Source organism: Stylophora pistillata, chromosome 11, assembly GCF_964205215.1.
Source record: "Stylophora pistillata chromosome 11, jaStyPist1.2, whole genome shotgun sequence".
Lineage (NCBI taxonomy): Eukaryota > Metazoa > Cnidaria > Anthozoa > Scleractinia > Pocilloporidae > Stylophora > Stylophora pistillata.
Window position 1 is genome coordinate 17,931,952 of NC_142529.1, and position 24,375 is coordinate 17,956,326.

General features: G+C 38.7%; 2 protein-coding genes and 1 pseudogene across 5 annotated transcripts in view; 1 reads left to right on the forward strand and 2 right to left on the reverse strand.

Annotated features, from left to right (window-relative positions):
- On the forward strand, positions 1 to 8,358 carry LOC111340549 (glucosaminyl-phosphatidylinositol-acyltransferase PIGW). 3 transcript variants are annotated; one of them, XM_088738372.1, is made up of 5 exons: positions 1 to 1,562; positions 3,589 to 4,156; positions 4,860 to 5,113; positions 5,631 to 5,772; positions 6,241 to 7,560. In XM_088738372.1, exons 1-5 carry the CDS (start codon positions 1,363 to 1,365, stop codon positions 6,289 to 6,291), a joined length of 1,215 nt encoding a protein of 404 aa, XP_088594498.1. In that variant the 5' UTR covers positions 1 to 1,362; the 3' UTR covers positions 6,292 to 7,560. The 3 variants fall into 3 exon arrangements, with proteins under 3 accessions (XP_088594498.1, XP_022803145.2, XP_088594497.1); XM_022947410.2 differs by having other exon boundaries at positions 3 to 1,562; positions 7,424 to 8,358; XM_088738371.1 differs by having other exon boundaries at positions 4 to 778; positions 7,424 to 8,358.
- A 2,264-nt stretch (positions 8,359 to 10,622) lies between these two features.
- Positions 10,623 to 20,731, reverse strand: LOC148720410 (L-amino-acid oxidase-like). Its single transcript, XM_088738369.1, has 7 exons — positions 20,164 to 20,731; positions 16,046 to 16,306; positions 15,696 to 15,833; positions 15,239 to 15,281; positions 14,086 to 14,862; positions 12,400 to 12,600; positions 10,623 to 11,412 (listed from the first exon to the last, which is right to left on the reverse strand). The coding sequence occupies exons 1-7, from the start codon at positions 20,555 to 20,557 to the stop codon at positions 11,211 to 11,213; spliced, it is 2,016 nt and encodes a 671-aa protein (XP_088594495.1). The 5' UTR covers positions 20,558 to 20,731; the 3' UTR covers positions 10,623 to 11,210.
- A 1,295-nt stretch (positions 20,732 to 22,026) lies between these two features.
- LOC148720411 (uncharacterized) overlaps positions 22,027 to 24,375 on the reverse strand; it is a 55,234-nt pseudogene continuing 52,885 nt past the window's right edge. The window contains exons 17-19 of the transcript XR_015992942.1: positions 23,461 to 24,228; positions 22,987 to 23,187; positions 22,027 to 22,428 (exon numbers count right to left, since the gene is read on the reverse strand). The product of XR_015992942.1 is annotated as an uncharacterized LOC148720411 (transcript). The remainder of the gene's footprint in view (positions 22,429 to 22,986; positions 23,188 to 23,460; positions 24,229 to 24,375) is intronic.

A 24,375-nucleotide genomic window follows, 5' to 3' on the forward strand; every position in this document is an offset into this window, starting at 1 on the left:
ATGTATAATAACAAAACTCATCATTTTATAAATTTTTAATTTTACATTTTAATTTTACATTATAATTTTATAATTTTACATTCAGTTCACAGATATCGTATAAGACCACAGTGCACAAAGAAATATAAATGTCACCTTTTTAATAAGGAGAAAAAAATCCCAGCATAAACACTACAATACCGAAAATCAAAGCAGCATTTTCTTTCGGTATCCAAGCAACAAAACAACCGTACAAACATTATAAACCTTTCACCAATTTCCCGCGACCTGCCCACGTTTTTTCGCATGTCTTCCGTTTTGAAATGTTCTGAGCACAAAATAGTTGATTTTGTGATGAAGAATCCGTCTTTTCCATGCTGGCGCTTCAGGAGATTGCACCATCTGATTCGCTGCTGGACGTCATTCGGAAACGAGAAGAAATGCAGACCTGTCGGATTGCCTGTTGTGTCATAATAGCTATTAGCACAACCAAAAAGCGGCAGTGTCTTCCTCTTCTTTTCGAAGAGGAAGGGGGAATATCCTGCGTTGGGAAAGTATCGTTCATTGTCGAAATATCTCGATGAAAAGGACAGAGCACCACCACATTTCACTAAACTCTCACTGGAACTCGCAACGCGACTCAACACTAATCTCGCTATCATGTTTGCGCGGTATACACATCCAATATGGCGCCGGGAACTGTAAAAAGGTTTTAAATTGCAAGAGATTGCTACTATGCTTGGAGTAATTTGGAGAACAGTTAAGAGAAGAATGATATTATATGGACTAAGTGTTTCAGGTACATACTATTGTTTTAAGCTAGAATATTAAGCTAGGATATTATGAACACAGTCCAACAAATACGAGATATCGTCCATTTTTCATCTCACAAGATAACCTCGTACGAAGTTATGAGGCTTACATGAGTTACTTGACGTTAGTGAGCCTGCGCTCCTTCGTTAATAGCTGGGTTGCGGTTGCATGATGGAAACTTGAATGTTGAATAGCGCGTAGTGCTGCATGTTGAATATATCAATACCATAAGTACAACAATATTGCATTGCCACAACTACAAAGTGGAATTATGAGAAGTAAAATGTTTAATACTCGAAACTTGGAAGTTTAATTGTAAAAAAGACTGTTGAATCGGATAAAGTTTCATAAGGAATAAAAACTTGTCCAATCGTGAAATAAGGAAGAATACTAAAAGTACAATGTCAAATCGCAATGTTGAATTTTGGCCCCGATGGGACGCCAATCCCAAGCCACGTGTTGCTCTATAGATCACAGGATAGTGATTGGCCATTGAATCTCATTACGTCAGAGGACATATCCACAACAAGAGGACATATGTGGAACGGTACAGTCACTGGCTGAACAATCATGGCGGACTATTCGGGCGTTCTGTTGAACGTCAGCTATAAACAGCTTCATGAACGGTTTGTGAGTGGATTGAATGGAACATCGGTGTTTGAGATCGGAATGGTTGCTAGTGCTGCGCCAAGTGGAATTTTTCTTCGGTCAATCTTATTTAATATATTGTTTGCAAAGCAACAAAACTTTTCTAGTTCACTATTCTGTTGGTGAGTATAAGACGCTTTTCTTAGACAGTGCAAACACTCGAAAATCAAGACCTCATACAGTTGTTGTAGATTGCTCGTAAAAACTCGTGGTGAAGAACTTTTTTTACTGAAATAGTGGTAACTTTTCCCATTCTGAAAAGGCTATTTTAATGAAAGAAGAAAGTGCTCTTTAATTAACCTTGCGATTGTACAGAATTTCCGCCTTGACTTATTAAGGTGGCTAATACAGTTTTTGATACCATTGTTTCTTTCACCGTTTTCTCTAAAACCCTTGATCTCTCGGTCGCCAAAATTGGCAGCAAGCAAGTTAACAACACAAACTTATGTTTTTCGATAGTTAATCTGACGTATGTGCCGTTGCTATGGCGACATGAGTAGATATACATTGGCAATTAAAATCGGTTTTGTTTCTTTGTAGAAAATCTAGTCATTAGATTTTCTTAATAATTTGCATGTAGCGAGCTTGTAATGATACTCACAAGTTAACACCATTTTGCTAACAATTTAACAGAGAGATCTTTGATTATCCCTTGTTGAAGGTTCACTCGATTTTCTAGAATTTCCTTTGTTTAAAATCTATGTTTTTCAATACTCCAGTTACTTATTTCCTAAAGTATTTCTGTGCCAAATTTCGTGAAATTCTAATGAGTGGTTCTCAAGAAATTGGCATATTTCCGAGGAAGCAATTTTCCATTCAATCGCAATTTTTTTACTTACTACGCATGCGCTACATTTAACTGGTTTCTCAGTTTCGGTAATGACGAAAAAGCTGAGAATTACTGGGTTCTTTGTACCATTAACTTATCTAACTTATCTTTGTAATAAAAGATTAAAGCCCTCTATACACTGCACCAACTACAGAGGAAAATAGCACAGATAGTGCGGGTACATGTTGAGTAAATGAAATGACTGCTCTGTTGACGGCATGTTTGTTTTTTACAATCCTTGTGTGAGTACTTAATTACATCAGCAAAAGCACGTGCGAAAACTGTGTTCAGCCACCTTAAGCTTCATTTGAAGTTTTCTGCTAGTCAGCCCAAGAAATCTCAATTTTTTAGGAAAAGAACTTACCATCTGAAGTTTTCTGCTAGCTACGCTAGTAAAGTGAGAGACGTGGAGAGCGCACAGACGAATCATCGAGTGCTGAATAGTGCTTTGCGATTTTCATTTCAAACATTAACAAGGAATTGTCTGCCTCAGTGCATAACAAATCGATGAGAATTTTTAATATAAACCTGGGAAGTTTTCATGACACTCCCTTGCATACTCATGAAAACATGGGACCCTGAACTGATGCAAATTCTTATTAAGAAATAAACGTTTTGGCCAGTAATGAACATCACAATTTCGGGTTTATGAGTTGAAGAGAATGATACTTATGAAATATGGTTAAACTGACTTAAGCTCAAATGAGACCCTAAACTTCTGTAAAATTAATGTTTAAATAATTTTAAAATCTGGATTTTAAAATATTTTAACATCAAGTTCACAGTAGTTTTTAAGGTCTCATTTGAATTTTTGTCATACTTATGAAACTTTGCTCATGTTTGAAACTAGGATGGATGGTAGTTTATGTAGAAAATTAAGTGAAGCAAAATGAATTTGGCAATATTGCATAACTTGGAAAAGATTCTTAGTGTTGAGCACAGGTGACTAGTAAAGAATGTTTACCTTTTTACTCCCAAGATCTGATTCTCATTTCTTCTCTCTAGCTGCAACACATTTCCTTATAATTCAATTATGAGAATTTGGTGTTAGATCAAGATTACCTCAACCTGATATGTCTGAGTATTCTCATTACCTGTTTGTTGGATAATGTGTGGATTACTATAGGTAGAATTTATGTATTAATCATTTCTGGGAGTTAGAGGGTGAACAAATGTTTTCTTCCCAGCATAGTTCTATTCCAAGCCCTTGGGACACTGTGGTGTCTTTTGAATCAGACCTAGTCTTTAAAAAAGTAGTCAAAATAAACTTTTCAAAAAGAAGAACATATTCCTGTTGACTCTGTTTTCTATGATCATAGCTTGGTTTTTCTATTGGAGTACTGTACCTTGGTTGTTCCCTCATTCCTGGCTCTGACTGCTCTAGCTGATCACACAGATATGCTAATTACAACCTGTTTATGTCTATCAGTGGGAATGTTGTTTTTGCAAGCATTGGATGCTAGTAAACTTCAAAAACAGAAAGTTCAAGCAATACTATCTGCAGACATGTGTGGAAAGCTGCCTTTTGTTGGAAGCTTCAGAGCATATGTAGTGATTGCCACAGCCATCTGTATACTTGCTGTTGACTTTGTGATCTTTCCTCGGCGCTTTGCCAAAGCGGAAACATATGGGAGTGGACTAATGGACATGGGAGTTGGAGCATTTATATTTTCTAATGCTATTGTATCACAGGAGGCAAGAAGTGTTCGCTCAACAGAAACGGCGCACAGCTTTTTTGCGGTAGTATTTAGATCCTTGAGATCTTCTTTGCCATTACTAGTGCTAGGATTTATGCGGCTGGTGTCTGTCAAAGGAACAGATTATCAAGAGCATGCAAGTGAGTATGGTGCTCACTGGAACTTTTTCTTCACTTTATTTGTCGTAAGGGTGAGTTAAATATGTTCTTTTTGTTTGAAATTACTTACTAAATGGTCCTTCTCATAGCACACTTTTCAAGTGAGTGTGGTATAGCCAGAAAAATTCTCAATTATAATAAATCACAGCAGAGGTTAAATATTGCAAGAAACTTATCAGAACTCAAAGCAATTGACCCTTTAATTCTTCAGTCTAGTTGCTACTCATTTTCTTGTAAATTAGCTGCACAAATTAATGTTTTAGATCAAGATAACAACTTCTAGCAGATGAGTTTGAGTATTCTCATTACCTGTATACTGGATAATGTACGGATATTATAGGGAGAAATGACATCTTAATCACTTCTGGAAGTTAAAGGCCTAAACAAGTAAACTGGCTGAGATGTAAGAACTGATCGGCAGACAAGTTGAAATTGGTATTTGTTTTGCATTTATATGACAGCCTTATTCATTTTTTATTTATTTATTCTATATCTCTTTTTTCTTTGGTCATTCTTTCATTCATTCTTTAATTCTGTCATTCTTCTTTTTTTGTCTCTCTAATTTTCACTCATTCAATCCATCTGTCCATCCATCCGTCCATCCATCCAAATGTTTATCCATCCACTCCTTCCATCTACCCATGGGTCAGTGAATTGGCAGTCCTTCATTCTGACTCGCACTCCCTCTTGTATTTATTTAATTTTTGTTTATATCTTCATTTTCTCACCTTTTAGGTAATGTCAACAGTGCTCATCAGGTTCACCCGTGGCCACAGCTGGTATGGTGTAACAGGAATTATATTAGCTTTGCTGTATCAATACCTCCTTAGTACCTGTGGTTTGAGAGAGTTTGTATTATATGGAACACAAGGTGATGGATCACGCCTAGGATTACTGGATGCAAATAGAGAAGGCTTATGTTCTTGTGTGGGATATTTAGCTCTATACCTTATTGCTGTTCAGTTTGGAAAGTTTCTCTTTTTTAAACGGTAAGACATGTTAGTTTTAGGTTTTGAATCTACATAGGAGAAATGCCTTCACCTATGCTGTATGTGCTTGGTTTCTTGGGTTAGGGACATGCAAAGTGTGTGAAGCAGGTTTATAATTGTGCAAAAGCATCATATCATCATTGAATTCCCAGAAGTATGCAGGCCCTTTCCACAGAAATCTTGTTACAGCTGTAAATGTAATCTATTCACAAGCATTCCCTTTTTCCCAGCATAATCTGTATCTAATGACATGGATCTTTCCCATACAGGTTTGCTGGCTTTGTTTTAGCAAAAGTATGTCTTACTTAGATTGTAACCATTCTTGAACCTTTTTTATGGGAAAAAAAGTTTTCTGATAGTTGTTTTAATTTAGGCAACTTTGTTTTGACCTTTTGACCTCAGAGAGTGACTACCATCTAATATCAGCCCTGAATCACACATTAGAAGGAGAATAAAGGAATCAGTCATTACTGTTTTCTGTTTAAGACTTTTTATGTTCCTTTTCTCTTGATTTTAGGAATACTTTAGGACAGTGGATCAAAGCATTGCTAATCTTAGTGGCTATAGATGCTACATTTTATACCTTGGTTCATGTATCACAGCAGTTTGTCAGCCCCATATCCAGAAGAATGGCAAATTTATCTTTTGTTTTGTGGCAGGTAAGTTTGGCAGACAATAAATACTTCATGACAAAATGGAAGAGGAAAATCTAAATCTGATTATTAAATAATAAAACTCACTGGAAATCTATACCAGTAAGCTCAAAAGACTAAATTAAACATGTATTTCTTCCACAGTTTTTAGTGGTGAGCACTTCACTTATAGGGACCAAATCTGAAACTTGTCATTGTAAAGAAACTTGAATAAGAGCTTTAATGACACAAATTTGAAGCTTATTAGTTTTAACATGTTTTAACATTTTGATATTTACAAGTTATGTTTGTAGAAAGGAGTATTATCAATACACTACCCCAACCATGTAGATTACAGTCATATTTATTGGATATTCCAACCTACTGTAAAATTGATTATACTCTGCTGCAACTGAGCACAGCTTAGTGGCACTTTGTAACAGAGGTTTCGGTAAAAGTTGCTTTGTGGAGTTCTTACCACCACCATTTTTTTAGTTGCAGACACACTCTCTTCTTTGGGTTTTGTCTTACACCCCGTTTGCTTAGAATTCAAGGAAGCTTGTTAGCTGTTTTTTATTTTATTTTATTTTTTGTTTTTTTGTTTTGTTTTTTTTTTGTTTTGTTTTTTGTATTGTTGGGCTTAGTTTAGTATTTACATTAATTTTTTATAGATTTTCAATATGAGTCCAAGCTTGTGACTGAAAGTTCATCCTATAGTAATGTACCAGCAAGACCATGTTTTTATGATCATTTGGTGTTATTATCAAAGTTAAATGTAAATTGTTTATTTATTTACGAATATTTAGACAGGGTAGCCCAGTTCAGCAAATAGCTGGTTTGAATGGAGCCCTGTGACGTGTGTACCCACCATTCCACCCCGGGGAGGACATCCACCACACAGTAATCTCGTACGTGGGAAATTAACGTCTCCTACCCCTAACCCTGCAGGAGAAGGGACCTACGGTTTTATTCGTCCTTATCCGAGAAGACTATAATATCTATCCATTTCTTGATATTATAGAAAGGTAGCAAATTCTCCTCAGTTATTTTAAGACCATGAGTATTGGTCCGGCCGGGGCACAAACCCTCAACCTCCCGCACAACACAATCTGGCGCTCTAACCAAGTGAGCTAATCAGGAGGCGGTTAAATTGGCCTTCTTAAAGAGTTTCCAAGGCTGATGTTTCTAGCGGTAGCCCTTGCTTAGAGCAAATTCAAAGGGTTATCATTGAAAATGTCAACTTAAATTTTACAGCGATCAATTTATCCTATCAACTCAGCTGATAACGCTAAATTATCTTGTTAACTTCCTCACCAACACAGTACCACAGTTTCTTTAGAAAATTACCCCCCTCCAGGACTCGACACGAACAGTAGCCAGCTAGCCACAAAATAGTAAAAATTCAGGTTTGCCTAGTGGTTTTCGATTTCCACTAGCCAATCTGGCTAGTAAACAAACTGAAACTGTTGTAACATCTAAGTTATCACTAGCCACTTGGCCAATAAGTTGGGAGTTAGTTTTGAGCCCTGCCCTCTTTTCATGGGTTTTATGAAAGTTTGTCATTTGCCTTGTTACATTCTACAGCCATTTTGAAGAAACTTTGAACAGTTAGCATAACTTCTAAACAGTCAATCTTCCAAATGATAGAATTGCACATGTACGTTTTGTTCTTCGTTAGGTGGGATATAATGTTCAACTTATCTCAGAGTTCTTGCTTTGTGATATATTGATAACCACTGCAAACCACCTGGGCTTGCTTGAAGGTGCAGTAACAGGAGGCTGTCACGTGTGTTATCCCGCAAAAGTCCCGGATGAGAATGGTAAAACGTCACAGATCAAGCAGAAGATGCCATGTGCATGCTTCATATCAGCTGTTAACCGGAATCAGCTTTTGTTCTTTTTGCTTTCTAATGTACTTACGGGAATCGTGAACTTTTCCATAAAGACAATCTTCTGTACTCCATTGAAGGGATATATAATAGTTGGTATTTACCTGATGATGTTAAACTTTTTAATTTCTGTCCTACATCTACGTGGGAAAACTTTGAAACTTTCATGAAATTCGTGGGGATCGCGCCGAGCATGTCAAGATGTCTTGCAACTGTTTTTTTTTTTTTTCTTCGCAGTGAAATTTTATCAACCCTTAACAATCTAGTAAAGTAGTGATCCTCGCAGGTGGGCCGCATATTAAGCGACCACGGATTAGAAACAGGCTTCGACGGGATTCGAATTCAAGCTACAGATACTGGTGGTCCCTATTTCCAACTGAATCTCAAGGCCATGGCCACATGTTGGCAGCGAGAGATATTTCAGAAGGGTCTTCTTTTCCGCAGCGGAATTGAAGCTCACCTGCGAGAATAGTTGCGTTACTTGAATTGATTTCATTTAATACTACGGTTTGAGACATCTGTCATAGTTTTACGAGGGATTCGAATCCAGGTTACAGATACTGGTGGTCCCTACCACCAACTGACACGACGCCTTCGCCACATGTTGGGAGCGAGAGACATTTCAAAGGGTCTTTTCCGCAGAGGAATTGAAGCTCATCTGCGAGAATAGTTGCTTTACTTGATTTTCATCTGCAGGTCAAATAAAATTAATTTTGTTAAAGATTATGGTTTGAGAGAGTATGATGTCTGTGGTTGAGCATGAATTTCATATGATCTTCCGGATCACTCGATCTTTCCAAATATTGCTCAAGCAATAGATATGTCCAGACGCTTGTGACCCTTATTGGTCATAAGCTTCTGATATATCTTATGTAGCGTTTTATTGTGTAGTATTGCTGTGTATTCTTGCGAGTTGTGCTGTACGAGTAAGAAATACCCAGCGACGCTACCTACCAGCTGAAAGCGTTCTTTATTTTAAGTCGGAGTCGCCACGACGAATTGAACCTCAGACCTTCGGATTCCGCGCTCCGATATTCTACCACTGAGCCAAAAAGACTCTCCGATATTCTACCACTGAGCCAAAAAGACTCTCCGATATTCTACCACTGAGCCAAAAAGACTCTATCGTGAGCAAGTTCTATCACGAAGTTTATTTGTGGCACGCGTCCTGCATACTGCTGGGATCGGCAATGTCGATAGCGTCATGTTTTGTAAATAGAATAAGGATGGTAAATTTTTGAGCTCGGTAGAAATATAGGGAAAGATGTTTTTCGTCTTGTCACGAGCATGGGACAAAGAAAAAATATGAGAGACCAACTCATCCAGGCACCAAGTTATCTATCTGATTTTTTACACTACCATGATAGTCCGCGCTTACTTCGTTCTAGAATCTGTTAACAGTGCCTAGATGCTGGTCAAAGACGTATGGTGATAGAGCGCTAGCTTTTTCTGTAGTTGCTCCTAAGCAATGGAATCAATTGCCTCTTGAACTCAGGAGTGTTGCCTCTGTTGACCAGTTCAAGACGCAGTTAAAGACATACTTATTTAAATTGGCTTGTGATGTCTAGTTTTTAATAATTACTGATCCCCATGAAATTCTATTGTTCTCTCTCTGCATTAAATCAACGATTGAAGTCTTTAAGATGACAAAACAACTGTATGACGAAAACGGAGGCGGTCCTTTTTGTTAGCATTATCAGGGGTAATATAATTAAACGCGCTAGATAAGCATGCTGCAATATCAAAAATATTATCGCGCGATAATATTTATTATTATCGCGCGATAATATTTATTATTATCGCGCGATAATATTTATTATCGCGCAGTAATTATCATTTATCACGTGATAAATGGAAACTCGGCTGTCATGCAAGTTGTTTCCGTGGACGACAATGACTGCTACAGTTGAGGAGCTATGTTTTGAGGTCGATAGTTCGTTTTATTCATGTAAAAAGATCATTTAGCAGTACGTTGCAATACTACGACACATGGCTCTTTGAATCAGTAGAGTAAACCTTGATTTTGCGAAGTCCGAGCCCGTGGAAATTTTGTATTATTTATTTATATTTTGTGATAATTTTTTGATGATTGCATGACTTACACTGTCACGGTTGTGTTACACTAAGACCTTGAAATAAACTTTCATAAGTTTTCTCATCTTTCAGTCTATACTATATGCCCTCTAAATTTCATTGTCATTGCTCAAATATTCTATCAAATATTATACCAATCAATTCTCTGCATTCCTCCAGACAAAAAACACATTATGATCGAGACTGTACGCCAGCAGGATCCAATTCTTTACTTATGACTCGTACGGTCTCCTTCTGGACAACAAGACTGTAGTCAATTCTTAACCGTTGGTGCATTTGGCGATAACCAATAGTGTTCCTGCATGGACAAATGCAACGGATTACGGGACAGAAGTTGGCCTAGATGACATTGATGTGATTGATGGTGAATGTTGCGACTGAACAAGCCCCACAAATTGTTTGGAGGAATGCAGAGAACTGATTGATATAATTATGTAAGAGCAACAGTTGCAAGTGCCTTCAACTGCTCTAGAAGCCCGTAACCTTTTCGTGGATCTCGTTTATCTCATCGACAACAGTTGGTTCAGTTCTTGTATGATGTGTTTTCTGAAGGGGAATGAATTACACCCGAAAACCTAGCCTCATGTGTCCCTAATGCCATCCTCTCTTTGTGTGCGAGGCCTTTCTGGCAAAAGAGAACCGACAGTTTTGGTGACATGTGTCAAAGTTACTGTGTTTACATTTTTGTGCCAAATAGAGGATACTTTAAAAGCCTATGAGCATTGTGTAACTACTCGTGTGCACGAAGTAATTTGACCTTATTCGGCCCGAGCTTTTTTTTAATCTTTTCAGACCGCGGAGTGAAGCGAATTCCGCCCCCTTCACCTCCGTAACTTCCAGCATATTTGAGCAATGACAAAGAAATTTAGAGGGCATAAAGTATAGACTGGAAGATGAGCAAACTGATGAAAGTTTATTTCAAGGTTTTAGTGTAACACAACCGTGACAGTGTAAGTCACGCAATCATCAAAAAGTTATTACAAAATATAAATAAATAATACAAAATTTCCACGGGCTCGGACTTCGCAAAATCAAGGTTTACTATACTGATTCAAAGAGCTATGTGTCGTAATATTGCAACGTACTGCTAAATGATCTTTTTACATGAATAAAACGAACTATCGACCTCAAAACATAGCTCCTCAACTGTGGCAGTCATTGTCGTCCACGGAAACAACATGCATGACAGCCGATTACGTGACCTGACAAGTTTCCATTCATCACGTGATAAATGATAAATTATCGCACGATAATATTATCGCGCGATAATAATAAATGTTATCGCGCGATAATTAAATTATCGCGCGATAATAAAAATTATCGCGCGATAATAAAAATTATTGCGCGATAATTTCCATTTATCGCGCGATAATTTTTCATTTATCGCGCGATAATTTCCATTTATCGCGCGATAATCTCCATTTATCGCGCGATAAAAAAAAAATGTGTCATGTCCCCTATGGGCCACCGTAGATTATGACTTTAGAGATAAACATCAAATGGCAGTTTAGAATTCCAGCCCTCCACTAAAGCATCATTTGCTGAACGCAAAGTGTCCTGTAACCATCCACCAAAATTATTGAATGCCCTGTCAACCAAGAATACATCTTGTCCGATCAGCGGTCGCTTGGCCCATTGTCGAACGGTCGTTAAGTTATAGTTAGCACCAGGCTTCTGGAAATACCTGTATTATCAAAGAAAGAAAGTTTGATAAACATTAGACAGCTGTTCCTCTCATCGGGCTTGTAATGGAACCATGATGCCTGCCAGGTTTTGAAATTCGACAACAACCCCAGAAATAAAAAAACTGTCAAGCCAAACAGAGTAATAGATTATAGCATCGCCTCGCCCTAGGAAGCCATTCAAAGTCTGTCGTTGCGAAAGTTTATTTCTCTGAAAATGATTGATTTGTTAATCACTTAATCGCCTCGCCACCATTCCGACGGCGTGATACTGGGTCAGAGACTCCAGCTATGAAAAGCAAGACGTTTTTCCAAGGTGGGTTTATCACAACATGTTTTGCGTTTACACGATATACTTTCCCCGTAATCGTACTCAATGCTGATGATCAATATTTCTTCTTAAACTCAGTCCAACAAATAATGAACAGATTAATTTGAATATATCAACAAAGTTGAAATCGTAAATTGGCCGTCGTTACGATCATAAAAGCTGACGTTTCGAGCGTCGAAGGGCTAACTCTCGAAACGTCAGCTTTTATAATCGTAACGGTGGCCAATTTACCATTTCAACTTTGTTTTTATATCCTAGATATAAGAACAAAGCTGAAATGGTAAATTGGCCACCGTAACGATTACAAAAGCTGACGTTTCGAGCGTTAGCCCTTCGTCGGAGCGAAGGGCTAACGCTCCGACGAAGGGCTAACGCTCGAAACGTCAGCTTCTGTAATCGTTACGGTGGCCAATTTACCATTTCAACTTTGTTGATATATTCAAATTATTTCGCTACCCCCACCGACGCAACCCCAAACAGTTTCTTTAGAAACCATCAGCCTTTAAATAATGAACAGAACACTAGATTCCCTTTATTGTTTCTCAAGGACTAAAATGTTTGGGAGCTGCATGGAACAACTAATGATGAAGATCATGTGGAGGTTTGAGGAAGAGCATTTTCAACTTTTACTTTTGGTGGCAATTTAAATTACACTCACCAGAAACCTTCCTGCCAATATTTGTATGCAGTCTTCAGGGGCAGCGGTATGCCGTCTCTTTGAAACTTGTATTTCAGGGCTCGCGTCAGTTCTTTGTTTAGTTCATCCTCAGAAATCTGTAAGAGTTTTCCCCAGTTATCACTGCACCCACCGTTATTGGCTATTGTGTGTAGCACGACTTCTCCATTAGGTCCGACTCCCCTAAAACAACAAGTAACAAAAATTAATAATTATTTAAATTCAATAACCTTGACCATAAAATTTCTAGTAAAGAATCTGATATCGATGCTATTGTGTCCTTCCTTAACAAAAACAAATAAAGTTAATACAGGTTGACTCCTTAATACGCCGGGTTCCACAGATTAGAGGTATTATAAACAACGGTAAATAGCACCCACTATAAGCTACTTTCTGCCATAACTGACTACTGAATGTATAGATTCTCGCTCGAAAATACTACTTACTTTCATTCAGGGAGAGAAACATTGATTTTAATTTACTTGAAAGATTATTGTAAGTTTCATTCGAATGTTCCTGTTTTTGGTGACCGTTTAACACAGGTGAAGGAGAATAAAAACAGGCCGTTAGGACAAGTAAAGGGTAACCGTCACCGCTTGAAAGAGGTGATCGATCAGTGGAGGTGAAATTACAATGATTAAGAGGAAAAAAACTCGAGACTTCTACAACTGATCACTTAATTTAGGGTAAACTCTACAGTGCCGCTTAGCATAGGCTCGACTTTATCATAAGAAAAGTAAAATTTCGCATGAAATGGAGGTTATTGTCTTTTTTTATCCCTAAGTTTAAATTAAGTTTATTGTTTATTGTCTTTACGTGGGGCATGGTTACCCACATTGCCCGAGCCAGAGGCTCATGTATGAAACGTAAGACAGCAACCCACCCATCCCACCCCAGGGGAGGACTTCCATCACACAGTAATCTCGTGCGTGGAAAATTAACGTCTCCTACCCCTAACCCTGCAGGAGACGGGGCCTCCATTTATTTGTCCCTTTCCGAGAAGACTAGAATGTTTAACCATTTCTTGACGTTATAGAAAGGCAGCATATTCTTCTCAAATATTTTAAGACCTTAGGTGTTGGTCCGGCCGGGGCTCGAACCCTCGACCTCCCGCACAACAGTCCAGTGCTCTATCCATTGAGCTAACCGGGAGGGAAAATCTTTACAAACAGCTTCGATTCGAGTAGAAACGAAGATTTGATGGATCATAAACCAGTACATTTTCACACCAAGTGGAGGCTATTGCGTTTATCAAAAACTGATCATAATTTCTTTCAAATATTTTTTAAAATGTTTACGAAACGCTTATCGTTTGCTTCGTGGGATGTTTATTTTTCAGTGCTCTTTGGTACGACTTTATAAACAAACAAACATGTGCCTTCTTCTGTAACACCAGCTGAACACTCTCTCTTCCTTTTAAACCCGACCCTTAAAGTAGTGGACGTAAGGTTTGGAAGTCAGGAAGTATCACTTGGGGTACTTCACTGAATATTCCCCAGTTTCAAGTGGGGCATATTTGGTCAAGTAAAGTATTGAGACCAGTCGCACGCGAGCAAAAATTGTTTGATGGCTTATAATTGCTGATCACCCAAGGTTAAACGAATGATTAAAATCGCACGATTTATCACTTAGTGATGAACATTATCGTAAGACCAGACGATTACTTACTGGTAAGGCATGGTAATACCCAAACAGTGACTGCTGGATATAAACATGTCCAAAGGCTGCAGAGCGTTGTTCTTCTTAGCGGCGGTAGTGTCATTCCACCACGCCGTTTTATAGACCGCTGCTCCAAAGAATGCAGGAACACTTACAATGGAGTTAAAAATCTCGTGATCTGTGATGTTCGTAATGACGTCACCCCCTATCTTCTTCAAAGCCGTAGGTCCGACAGTGATAATTGTCTTGTTGGCCTTTACAGTTAAGGTCGTCGTTGGAAGGACATACTTGCCTTCACTTTTGTCAACAGATGTTACTGATTCTTTAAGGTAGATTTTTCCACCAAGATTTTCCACTTTTTTCTGAAGTTCTGTGACAATCTCACTCATACCTTTGGTGGGCCTCGTGTCGTCATGACTTTGAGTCTCATCTACGAGAAACTCCTCATGGTGTAGGTAGGTTCTATAACTGTTTGGGTTTATTTTTTGCATATAGTCACCCTTGAATCCAAAAGTATCTGCCATGAACTTGGCTCCCTCCGGAGACAGCTCGTACATAAGAAACGTCTCCGCTGTAGAGAACTGGGTATAATTTCTCTTATCATCATAAATGAACTGTACGATTTCTGAGAGGCTTTTGTTGTTCGTCGGGGCTCGATGACTTAACGTTGGAAAGGCCTGTGACTTTAGGGAATCAAAACTGTCTTTGTACACACCACGAGCTTCAACACGAGTGGTTTTCCTGATCCAAGGGTCATGAGTGACTCCCAATGTATTGACGAGCTCACTAAAATGAAGTGAAAATTAGAAAAAAATTGGAGCTAGTCATCAGCTATAGATTTTCTAACGTAGTAATTCAAGAAAAGTCTGTAAACAAATAAATACGTATACAAACTCGGATCGGATGCGAGTAATTTACAAGTTCAATTTTCTGGAGGAGGGGTGAGGGATGAGGATTGGCAATAGAGGAACATCGATATCCTGCAAAGGACTACTTTTTTGACGACTTTCGTAAGACATAAAATAATGAGATCAAGTTGGCTGAAAATATGTTTATCATTGGTTCGTTTGTAAAAATTTTCAACGAAATCGCTCCGATGAAAAGAATGTGGGAGGAAAATAACAAAATGTGAACGTTTTTTAGAATTGTTGAGGACACTTACATTTCATCATAGTTGGCGCCGTAAATGTTCCACTGTCCAAGGCCTACGAATCAAAAGTAAGTTAAAAATCTACAAAATTATCCATTAGGTGGGTCCATCAGGGTGGTTAAAAATGGTTTCGTTAGGAAATGCTCATTTAACATCGCCTAGGAAAAGGGGAGTTGGAGATTTTTTTGGGGATCACATGTCTTTGAGGGGGAACGTAAAGGGGTCAATTGTCAGCAATGAAGTATAAAGGATACAGAAATTGACTGAGTGGTCATAAAAAAACTACAGAGCTTTATGGAAGCATCAGGTAAATTTGATTGCTACACAACCAAAATCCTCCGCTCACAACCTTCCCCCAACCCTCCAGCCCCCCCCCCCCTCCCCATTGCTCTTAGGGGATGAATCATGACCAGTTTTTCATATTGAACTGCAACTCTTTGATGGGTCGATACGATAATTTAAAACGAACCCACTGCGACGTCTGGAACTTCAGGGAAACTGAAATCCAAAACTTTTCCTCCAAGATGATCCTCTTCCTCAAAGATACACAAGCTCGTTTCATTTTTGTTGAAAAGAAGGATATAAGCTGTTAATAAAACACCAATACCTATAAATGAAAAGAAATCAGTTTAAGAATTCCAGGCAGTAACTGTCGAGAATAGACTCGCCTATTACTGTGTGCTTTCTCACCACCAATTCTCTAAGCTTTCATACGAACAACTGCGACAAACCAAAGGAATCGATTTTAAGAGTTAAAAGATTTTATGAGTCCTAGATCTCCCACGTAATTGCAACCGACCAGTAGTGCCCAGTCCTCACCTGCGCCAACTATAGCTGTTCCACACTCTAAGATTTTTTTATGAGGGGGCGTGATCGGTGCTGCTGTTGTTGGCCCAGCAATTGATGCTACAGCAGTAGCTGTTGGTATTGCTGTGGTAAGTGTGGTGGTAGCGTTTACTGCAGTAGTAGTTGTTGCTTTTTCTGTGGTTTTTGGTTCTGCTGTGGTAGATGGGGCAGTAGGTGGTGCTTTTTCTATGGTTCTTGGTTGATCTGTGGTTGGTAGAGCAGCGGTTGTTGGTTCTGATGTGGTTGTTAGAGCAGTGGTCACAAAACACAAACAAACAAAGACAAATGAACAACCGAAGCAAAACCAAAAAACACGACAGAGTAGATATTTTAAGTGAATAAGGGCTCAAAACGTCAGCTTTTGTAATCGTTACGGTGGCCAATTTACCTTTTCAACTTTGTTGATATATCCAAGTTATTAGATATTTTAAGTGTTATATTAAAAGTGTGGAAGGGCGCAATTTTTATGAAATGTTCACAAGAGGTCTTTTCTCTTTGCACGCCCGCACTTGCACTTAATTTTCGCGCTTACTTCCCTCGATCATTTTCTCATACATTGTTGTTACGCGTACACACAGGAATTTCCGTTTATTGTCAAATCAAATTATCAGAAAAAGGACAGCATAAATCTTCTGTCAACACTCGCCATACCCTCATTAATATGACACAATTTACAGACATAGACATTATCATTTTTGACCTGTTGCCCATCCTCAATGACCTGTCGAGGCTCAGTTTGAAATAAACAAGTTCCACTAATCAGAGTTGCTAAGGTACCGCAAAATTCTAACTGTACAATTTCTTCACAAATAAAACGTAATGTATGTTCGACTTAGTAACGTAGGGTTAAAGAGTGTTTGTGCGCCATAAAGTCGGGAACAACTTTGGAGATCTCAACCAGAGAAGTTTCTTTGATTTAAAATTAAATCAGAAAAGAGGTATCCCGCATGATGTCACGCTTCCATAGAAACGCATTGACGGCCATCTTGAAGGTGAACCTCTCGCGGAAAACATAAGACCAACCGAAGGGCTGACGTAAAGATAGTCAATTTTTGCTCTGTTGTCGGTTGTTCCAACCGTTCAAATCGCGACAAGAAGGGATATTATTGTTTCCCAAGTGTTATCGTCTATCAAGGAGAAAAAGCGCTCGATCTTTCGTCTAGAAGACGCAAATTGAAATCCTAAGTAGTCCTTATGAAAGCACTGGAGGCTTTCTCAAGGTTAAGTCTTGCCAATCAGTGCTTATCTGTTGTTCAAAGTGAGTAATGTTTCATTTGTGGCTTTCCTGAAATTGTAGTTTCTAGTATTGTAAACCAGAATAGTTTGCATGCAAACTGTTTCTCTGGATTAAGTTTGACTTTTAAGGTTGCTTGAGATAGATGTAAACATTGAAATTACCGGAAGGTACAAAAAGCAGGTCGCAGGTCACAGGTCACAAGTCACAGGTCACAGGTCACAATTAACAGGTCACACTTAAAGAGTTATACACCGGATAGAGTAAAGGCGTTGCATTATAGAGTTCCATTTCCGGTCGTCAGAAATGAACATAATATATATGCGTTCCGGTTTTCGTGTAAGAATAGAATAATAAAATGTCACTAGTTCAACATTCTGTTGGGTGTACTGGTACTGTTTCCTCTGTTCCCAGCTTGAAGATTTCTTTTTAATGCGCAGACAGAAATAACATCTTCTTCGATCTATAGGGGCTTGGAACGAGTCTGTGACAGAAGCCTGGAACTGGGAATTCCCTCGTGCGCGTGAGAATCATGGCGGAGGAAGGAGAGGATTTTGAGGTAAGAAATTAAGGTTTTTTCTCGCTTTTTTTGGTCTTTTCAAATGGTTGTAAAGCCATATATTTCCTTATTCATCATCCTAACATCCTTATTTACTAAGCATCGACTGTAATTCAATCATAACCTGCCGATGAGGGTCTTGTTGTGGTTGTGTTTAGTTGTTCCTGCGATATTGGATATCTTGCGATGAAACACTATAAATGCAACGCCTTTACTCTATCCGGTGTATAACTCTTTAATTGTGACCTGTTAATTGTGACCTCTGACCTGTCACCTGTGATCTGTGACCTGTGACCTGTCACCTGTGACCTGCTTTTTGTACCTGCCGTCGAACCGTTGAAATTACCAGTTCATCAGAGCATACCCATTAAAACAATGAAAGCTTTCTCGATGGCACATCAAAGGTTGGCAGCTGGCAAAATGGCACATGCCAGTCAGTGCTTCTCTGGTGTTTGGAAGTGAGTAATGTTTCATTTGTGGCTTTCCCGAAATTAAATTTTCTAGTATGGGAAACCAGAATAGTTTGCTTGCAAACTTTTTCACTGGAATAAGTTTGACTTTTAAGGTTAATTGAGATAGATAAACCTTGAAATTACTAGTTAATTGGAGCATATACCCATGGAAGCACATTGCATTACAGTGTTGCGGGGACTTGTATACAAGTCAATGCATATTGGAATTAAAAATTAATATAGCTTTGGCAGGGAGTGAGCCCTGCCACTCTTGTGTCTGGTTTATTTCATTTTCAGGGGCAGAAGTTTTTGTACCAGAATATCACTTGTTTTGTTTTGTTTTGTTTTTTTCTATTTGGGGTTGTGTTTCCATGTATTTCCCATAAATATCAATGCACTGATTGTGTACTTTACTGAAAAATGTAATTATTGGGAGTGGATTAATTATTATTGTTATTGGGAGCAGTATTGAAGATTGTGACTTCTATTTTTTAGGGACTGTGTAATTTGGGCACCAGCAAATGGTGGTGTAACCCAGTGTTGTCTTAGAGGCAACACACAGGCTGCAAGAACAAAAAAAAAACCTACTAGAAGTGCTCCTTGAGGTGTTGCAAAGGGGCTGCTCTTCATGTGACACACATGAATGCAGTGTAGCCCTATTTTTCTAGGTAATTACTGTAAGGGTCCAACGTTACCATTTTGTTCTTTGGGGAAGGGGTTGGCCATTCATTTTAGCAAGGATTTTTTCCTTGAACCTCTTTGTGGGTCATTTTGGGTTGTTTTGTAACCCAATGTTTCCTTATAGACCTGATATATTAAGGGTCTACCCAACAGTGCATTACACCTGAGTGATTTCTTAGGGCTGGCTCATCACTTATAGTGATGTATCTGGTCTACAAACATTAATATCAAATTTCTTTTGATGTTCCATCAAATTTTTTCAACCTTTGAACAAAAGAAATCATTGTTTCAAAAGCCAACCATGTGGTAAAGCAATGAGAGAAATCACTATATGAGTTAACGTCGCTGTATCAAGGAAACCCAGTTCAGTTGAAAATGTACCCATTTCGAGGGAGTAAAACCATGAAAGATTTTTAGATTGTAGGTTGTCAATGCACTTTCAACTTAAAATTTATCTTCTAAAGGATTTGCAGCCACTCAGCTAGCATTATTGGGAAGCAATACAAGGTACGTTTTGGCTAGAATTCATGGCCTAAATCTAAAGAAACGAAATTTTCTTTAAACTTTCTTCATATACATCCTAAATTTTTCGTCTAGTGAATTTAGGACAAGATAGCTCACGAGGTCCACGTAAGTTATCGGTGGAAAATCGCTAACATTTGACGATCATTCCTTATTTGCGATCTCAAACGGATCAATGTTGTCAATACAAGCTTTTTTTTGCAAATATTTCTCTTTATCGAGCGGATCGAGCGTTGAAAAGTGAGTTTTTTGCGCAGACATGGTCAGAATCGCTTGTTGACATTGGAAGACCTGACCTTCAAGATGGCGGCCAACATGGTTGCTACGAGATACGTGACGTCAGCGGGTAACCTCTATACACCTCGGCGTATTTCACCTTTAGTTTTTGTAAAGGTGGTTTGTTTTTAGTAAGGCTCAGAAAGAGATATGCGCCGACGGCAGGCTCCGAGTGCGGCAAACGAGAGGGGAAAAAACATGTCGTAAACCCCTTGTCTCCCATAAACAGTGGATCGCGAAGTAGCATTACCGAATACAATGCGGAAATGTTAGACTAACTGCTTTCGTTGTTTTAGTCGGTAATTGGGAAGCATCGTGGCAATAACTGAATAACTCATCTTTGAACGAGATATTAAAATTTATATACCTCTTTTTTCTTCTTCAAGGGTAGCTTTTCCAGGGCCAAAGATTGCAGCTAAACCTGTTATGCCGCCCATGATGACGAGTATTGCCAACAGCAATAGCAGAAATTGCCACACTCGAATATTGCATCTCACATATCTTTTGTGAAAGCAATCGCAGCTTGTCGAAAAGGATCGATCTTTCGTCAAACGATGTTCATCCTCGCTGATTTCAAGTGTTGTTGAAGGTTCAAGTGACTGTGGATGCACAACAGACATTCTCAAGCAGTTTGAGCAAGAATCAATCAGAACTTGACGTTGCGTCCCAAGTTGAAGGTTAGCGAGAAATTCGATCCTATTGAGGCGACCCTTTTTAATTGCGTTTGCCTCGTATAAATGACATGGAAAAAGACAGATCATCACTTCATTATAAACACAAACATTTCAAATATGTTTTATTATTTCTTTATTTACAATACCTATCAATTTAGTTCACATTTTAGCAAGTCATGATTGTTTTACAGTAATTACTTCCCGAAGATTTAATTTTCTCGAAGAACTGTCACGTCTATCACGGTCACACACATATGCCAGCGCTGATGACGCAGGTCACACACTCACAAGCATATCGCACTCACCTCAGAAAGACAACTCAGAGAGACAAAAGAGAAATTAAGATAAAAAGCACACGCCAGAAACAATCGGGAACAGACACAAAGTTTTTCTGTTGTAAACGATGCATTCCCTTCTAGTTAGGGTGGGTATCGACCCGTATATTTAAGGTTTTGGTGTCATAAGCTACTGTGGCCACAAATCGTGAAAAAACCTGGATTCGTATGCCACTTTCCCAGTGTTTGGCGATTGTGTACCCAATTTTTCTGCGGTGTAAACGTCCGTTTAATGTTTTCGACTGCTTCAATAAAGAACACCTTTTGACCGAAAGGCCCTCGGCAAGGTATCCTCTTTCCGATGGTTATTCTTAAGCAAGTTGCTACACAGGTCGACTTTATCCATAGCTCTATCAAAAGGAAAACGCTGAACAATGTTTGTTGATAAAGTTTATTATATATAGCAAACTTTCAATAACTGATTTATAAATGATGACCATTAACTTTTTACAGAGAGACTCCGTGTTTGTCGTTGTCTCTAAAATATATCATAACAGCTTACTATATAGTTGTGGTCAAAATTACAAAGGCTCTTTTTGCGTAACTAGTCACGATACATTTATGTACACAATAAAGGTGTATGCTAAACCCCTATGAGAAGAACAATATCTGAAAATATTTTATGCCAACAAATACTGCGAAACAATTCCTTGATTTACTCAGTTTTCCTCATTGTCTATGACCTGAATTATACGGAGTTTATTCCTAATGATTTATTCTACAACCTTGAATTAGTGGAATAGTTTTCATTTTTTTTTTCGGAAAATTTTGTTGGAAGGAGCTTAAGAGGGGAGTAAATATCTTTCCTCGGCATTCGCACCCTTCTTTCGGAACTAAGGGTTTTCGTTCATTTACGTATTTGACATCCTCGCTGGTTCTTGCTGCCTGGGTCTCCTAGGAAGGAAGACTTCTCCTAGGAAGGAAGACTTCTCCTAGGAAGGAAGACTTCTCCTAGGAAGGAAGACTTCTCCTAGGAAGGAAGACTTCTCCTAGGAAGGAAGACTTCTCCTAGGAAGGAAGACTTCTCCTAGGAAGGAAGACTTCTCCTAGGAAGGAAGACTTCTCCTAGGAAGGAAGACTTCTCCTAGGAAGGAAGACTTCTCCTAGGAAGGAAGACTTCTCCTAGGAAGGAAGACTTCTCCTAGGAAGGAAGACTTCTCCTAGGAAGGAAGACTTCTCCTAGGAAGGAAGACTTCTCCTAGGAAGGAAGACTTCTCCAAGGAAGGAGGTCTTCCCTCCTCTTCTGTTTTCTGTTCCTCTTATCAATTAGATACATTTCGTTGCTATGGTAATTATTGTAATCTACTGGTCAGTTGAAAAAAAATACTGCTGATGGTAATTTCTTCTGGTTTCAAACCGTTCATTTTTATGATAGTGTTCATTTCTCTCTCAAAAGGTTTTAATATGAAAGTCGTTCAAGCCTGCTGATAAACATCAAATGGCAGTTTTACATTCCAGCCCTCCACTAAAGCATCATTTACTGAACGCAAAGTGTCCTGTAACCATCCACCAAAATTATTGAATGCCCTGTCAACCAAGAATACATCTTGTCCGGTCAGCGGTCGCTTGGCCCATTGTCTGATGGTCGTTAAGTTGAAGTGTGCACCAGGCTTCTGGAAATACCTGTATTACCAAAGAAAGAAAGTTTGATAAACATTAGACAGATGTTCCTCTCATCGGACTTTTACTTGAACCATGATGGCTGCTAGGTTTTGAAATTAGACAACAACCCCCCAAAAAAGCTGTCAAGCTAAATAGAGTAATAGATTGTAGCACTGCTCTGCTTTAGCATGCCATTAAAATTCTATTGCTTGTGAAAGTTTATTTCTCTGAAAATGGTTGATTTGTTGATCTTAGAATCGCTTCGTCGCCATTCCGACGGCGTGATACCGGTCAAAGACTCCAGCTATGAAAAGCAAGGCGTTTCTCCAACGTGGGTTTATCGGAACTTTTTTTTCGTGTACACGGTATACTTTCCACATAATCATACTCAATGCTGATAATCAATATTTCTTCTTTAACGCAGTCCAAGAGATAATGAACAGAATACTAAATTGACTTCATTTTTTCTCAAGGACTAAAATGTCTGGGAGCCACATGGAACAACTACTAATAAAGACCATAAGGAGATTTAAGAAAGAGCATTTTAGACTTTTATTTTTGGTAGCAAATTGCACTCACCAGAAACCTTCCTGCCAATATTTATATTTAGTCTTCAGAGGCTGCGGTATGTTATCTCGTTGAAACTTGTATTTCAGGGCTCGCGTCAGCTCTATGTTTAGTTTATCCTCAGAAATCTGTAAAATTTTTCCCCACTTATCACTGCATCCTCCGTTATTAGCTATTGTGTGTAGCACCACTTTTCCGTTAGGTCCGACTCCCCTAAAACAACAAGCAACAAAAACAAATGATTATTTAAATTCAATGAGCTTTGAAAATAAAAATTTTTAGTAAACAACCTTATAGCGATGCTATTGTGTCCTCCAAAACAAAAAGAAGATATTTAGTCAAGAGATGTTTTGAGACCAATCGCACTTCAGCAAAAATTGTTTGATGGCTTCTAATGGCCGATCACCCGAGGTTAAGTGAATGATTGAAATCGCAAGATTTATCATCTAATGATAAACATTTTAGTTAGACCAGATGATCACTTACTTGTAAGGCATTGTAATACCCAAACAGTCACTACTGGATATAAACATGTCGAGAGGCTGCAGAACGTTCTTTTTCTGCGCGGCAGTGGTATCATTCCACCAAGCTCTATCGTAGACCGCTGCCCCAAAGAATGCAGGTACGCTTACAATGGAGTTAAAGATCTCGTGATATGTGATGTTCAGAATGACGTCACCTTTTATCTTCTTCAAAGCCGCAGGTCCAACAGTAATAATTGTCTTGTTGGCCCTTGCAGTTCGTCTCGTTGTTCGAAGAACATACTTGCCTTCAATTTTGTCAACAGCTGTTACTGTTTCTTCGAGGTAAATTCTTGCAGTAAGATTTTCCACTTTTTTCCGAAGCTCTGTGATTAACTCACTCATACCTTTGGTGGGCCTCGCGTCGTCTCCATTATCATTAGTGAGATACTCCTGATGTTCCAGGTAGGTTCTATAACTGTCAGGGTTTATCTCTTGCATGTAGTCACCCTTAAAGCCAAAAGCATCTGCTATGAACTTGGTTCCCTCCGGGGTCAACTCGTACGAAAGAAACGTCTCCGCCGTGGAGAACTGCGTATAATTTCTCTTATTAGAGGAGATGAAATTGACAATATCTGCGGTTGTTTTGTTTGTAGGGGCTCGATCAGGTAATGTTGGAAAGGCCTCTGGCTTTAGAGAATCAAAACTGCTTGCGTACCTACCACGGGCTTCGACACGAGTGATGGTCCTTATCCATGAATCAATAAAGACTCCCAAACTCTGGGCGAAATCTCTAGAATGAAATACAAGAAAAAGAAATAAACAAGCAAACAGGATGAATCGAGTTAATCATATTTAAGGTTTGTTTAATCGATCAATAACCAGTGGAATACACTTGATTGATCTTCCGGCGTGAAAACTCGAGGAACTGGTCATATAG

Coding starts and splice junctions, on each gene's coding strand:
- LOC111340549 (XM_022947410.2), top strand. CDS start 1,363: ATGGCGGACTATTCGGGCGTTCTGTTGAACGTCAGCTATAAACAGCTT. Junction 1,563..3,588: donor TCTAGTTCACTATTCTGTTG/GTGAGTATAAGA, acceptor CTATGATCATAG/CTTGGTTTTTCTATTGGAGT. Junction 5,773..7,423: donor TATCTTTTGTTTTGTGGCAG/GTAAGTTTGGCA, acceptor GTTCTTCGTTAG/GTGGGATATAATGTTCAACT.
- LOC148720410 (XM_088738369.1), bottom strand. CDS start 20,557: ATGATCTGTCTTTTTCCATGTCATTTATACGAGGCAAACGCAATTAAA. Junction 15,834..16,045: donor AACAGCTATAGTTGGCGCAG/GTGAGGACTGGG, acceptor TTTCATTTATAG/GTATTGGTGTTTTATTAACA. Junction 14,863..15,238: donor GGCGCCAACTATGATGAAAT/GTAAGTGTCCTC, acceptor ACTTCATTTTAG/TGAGCTCGTCAATACATTGG.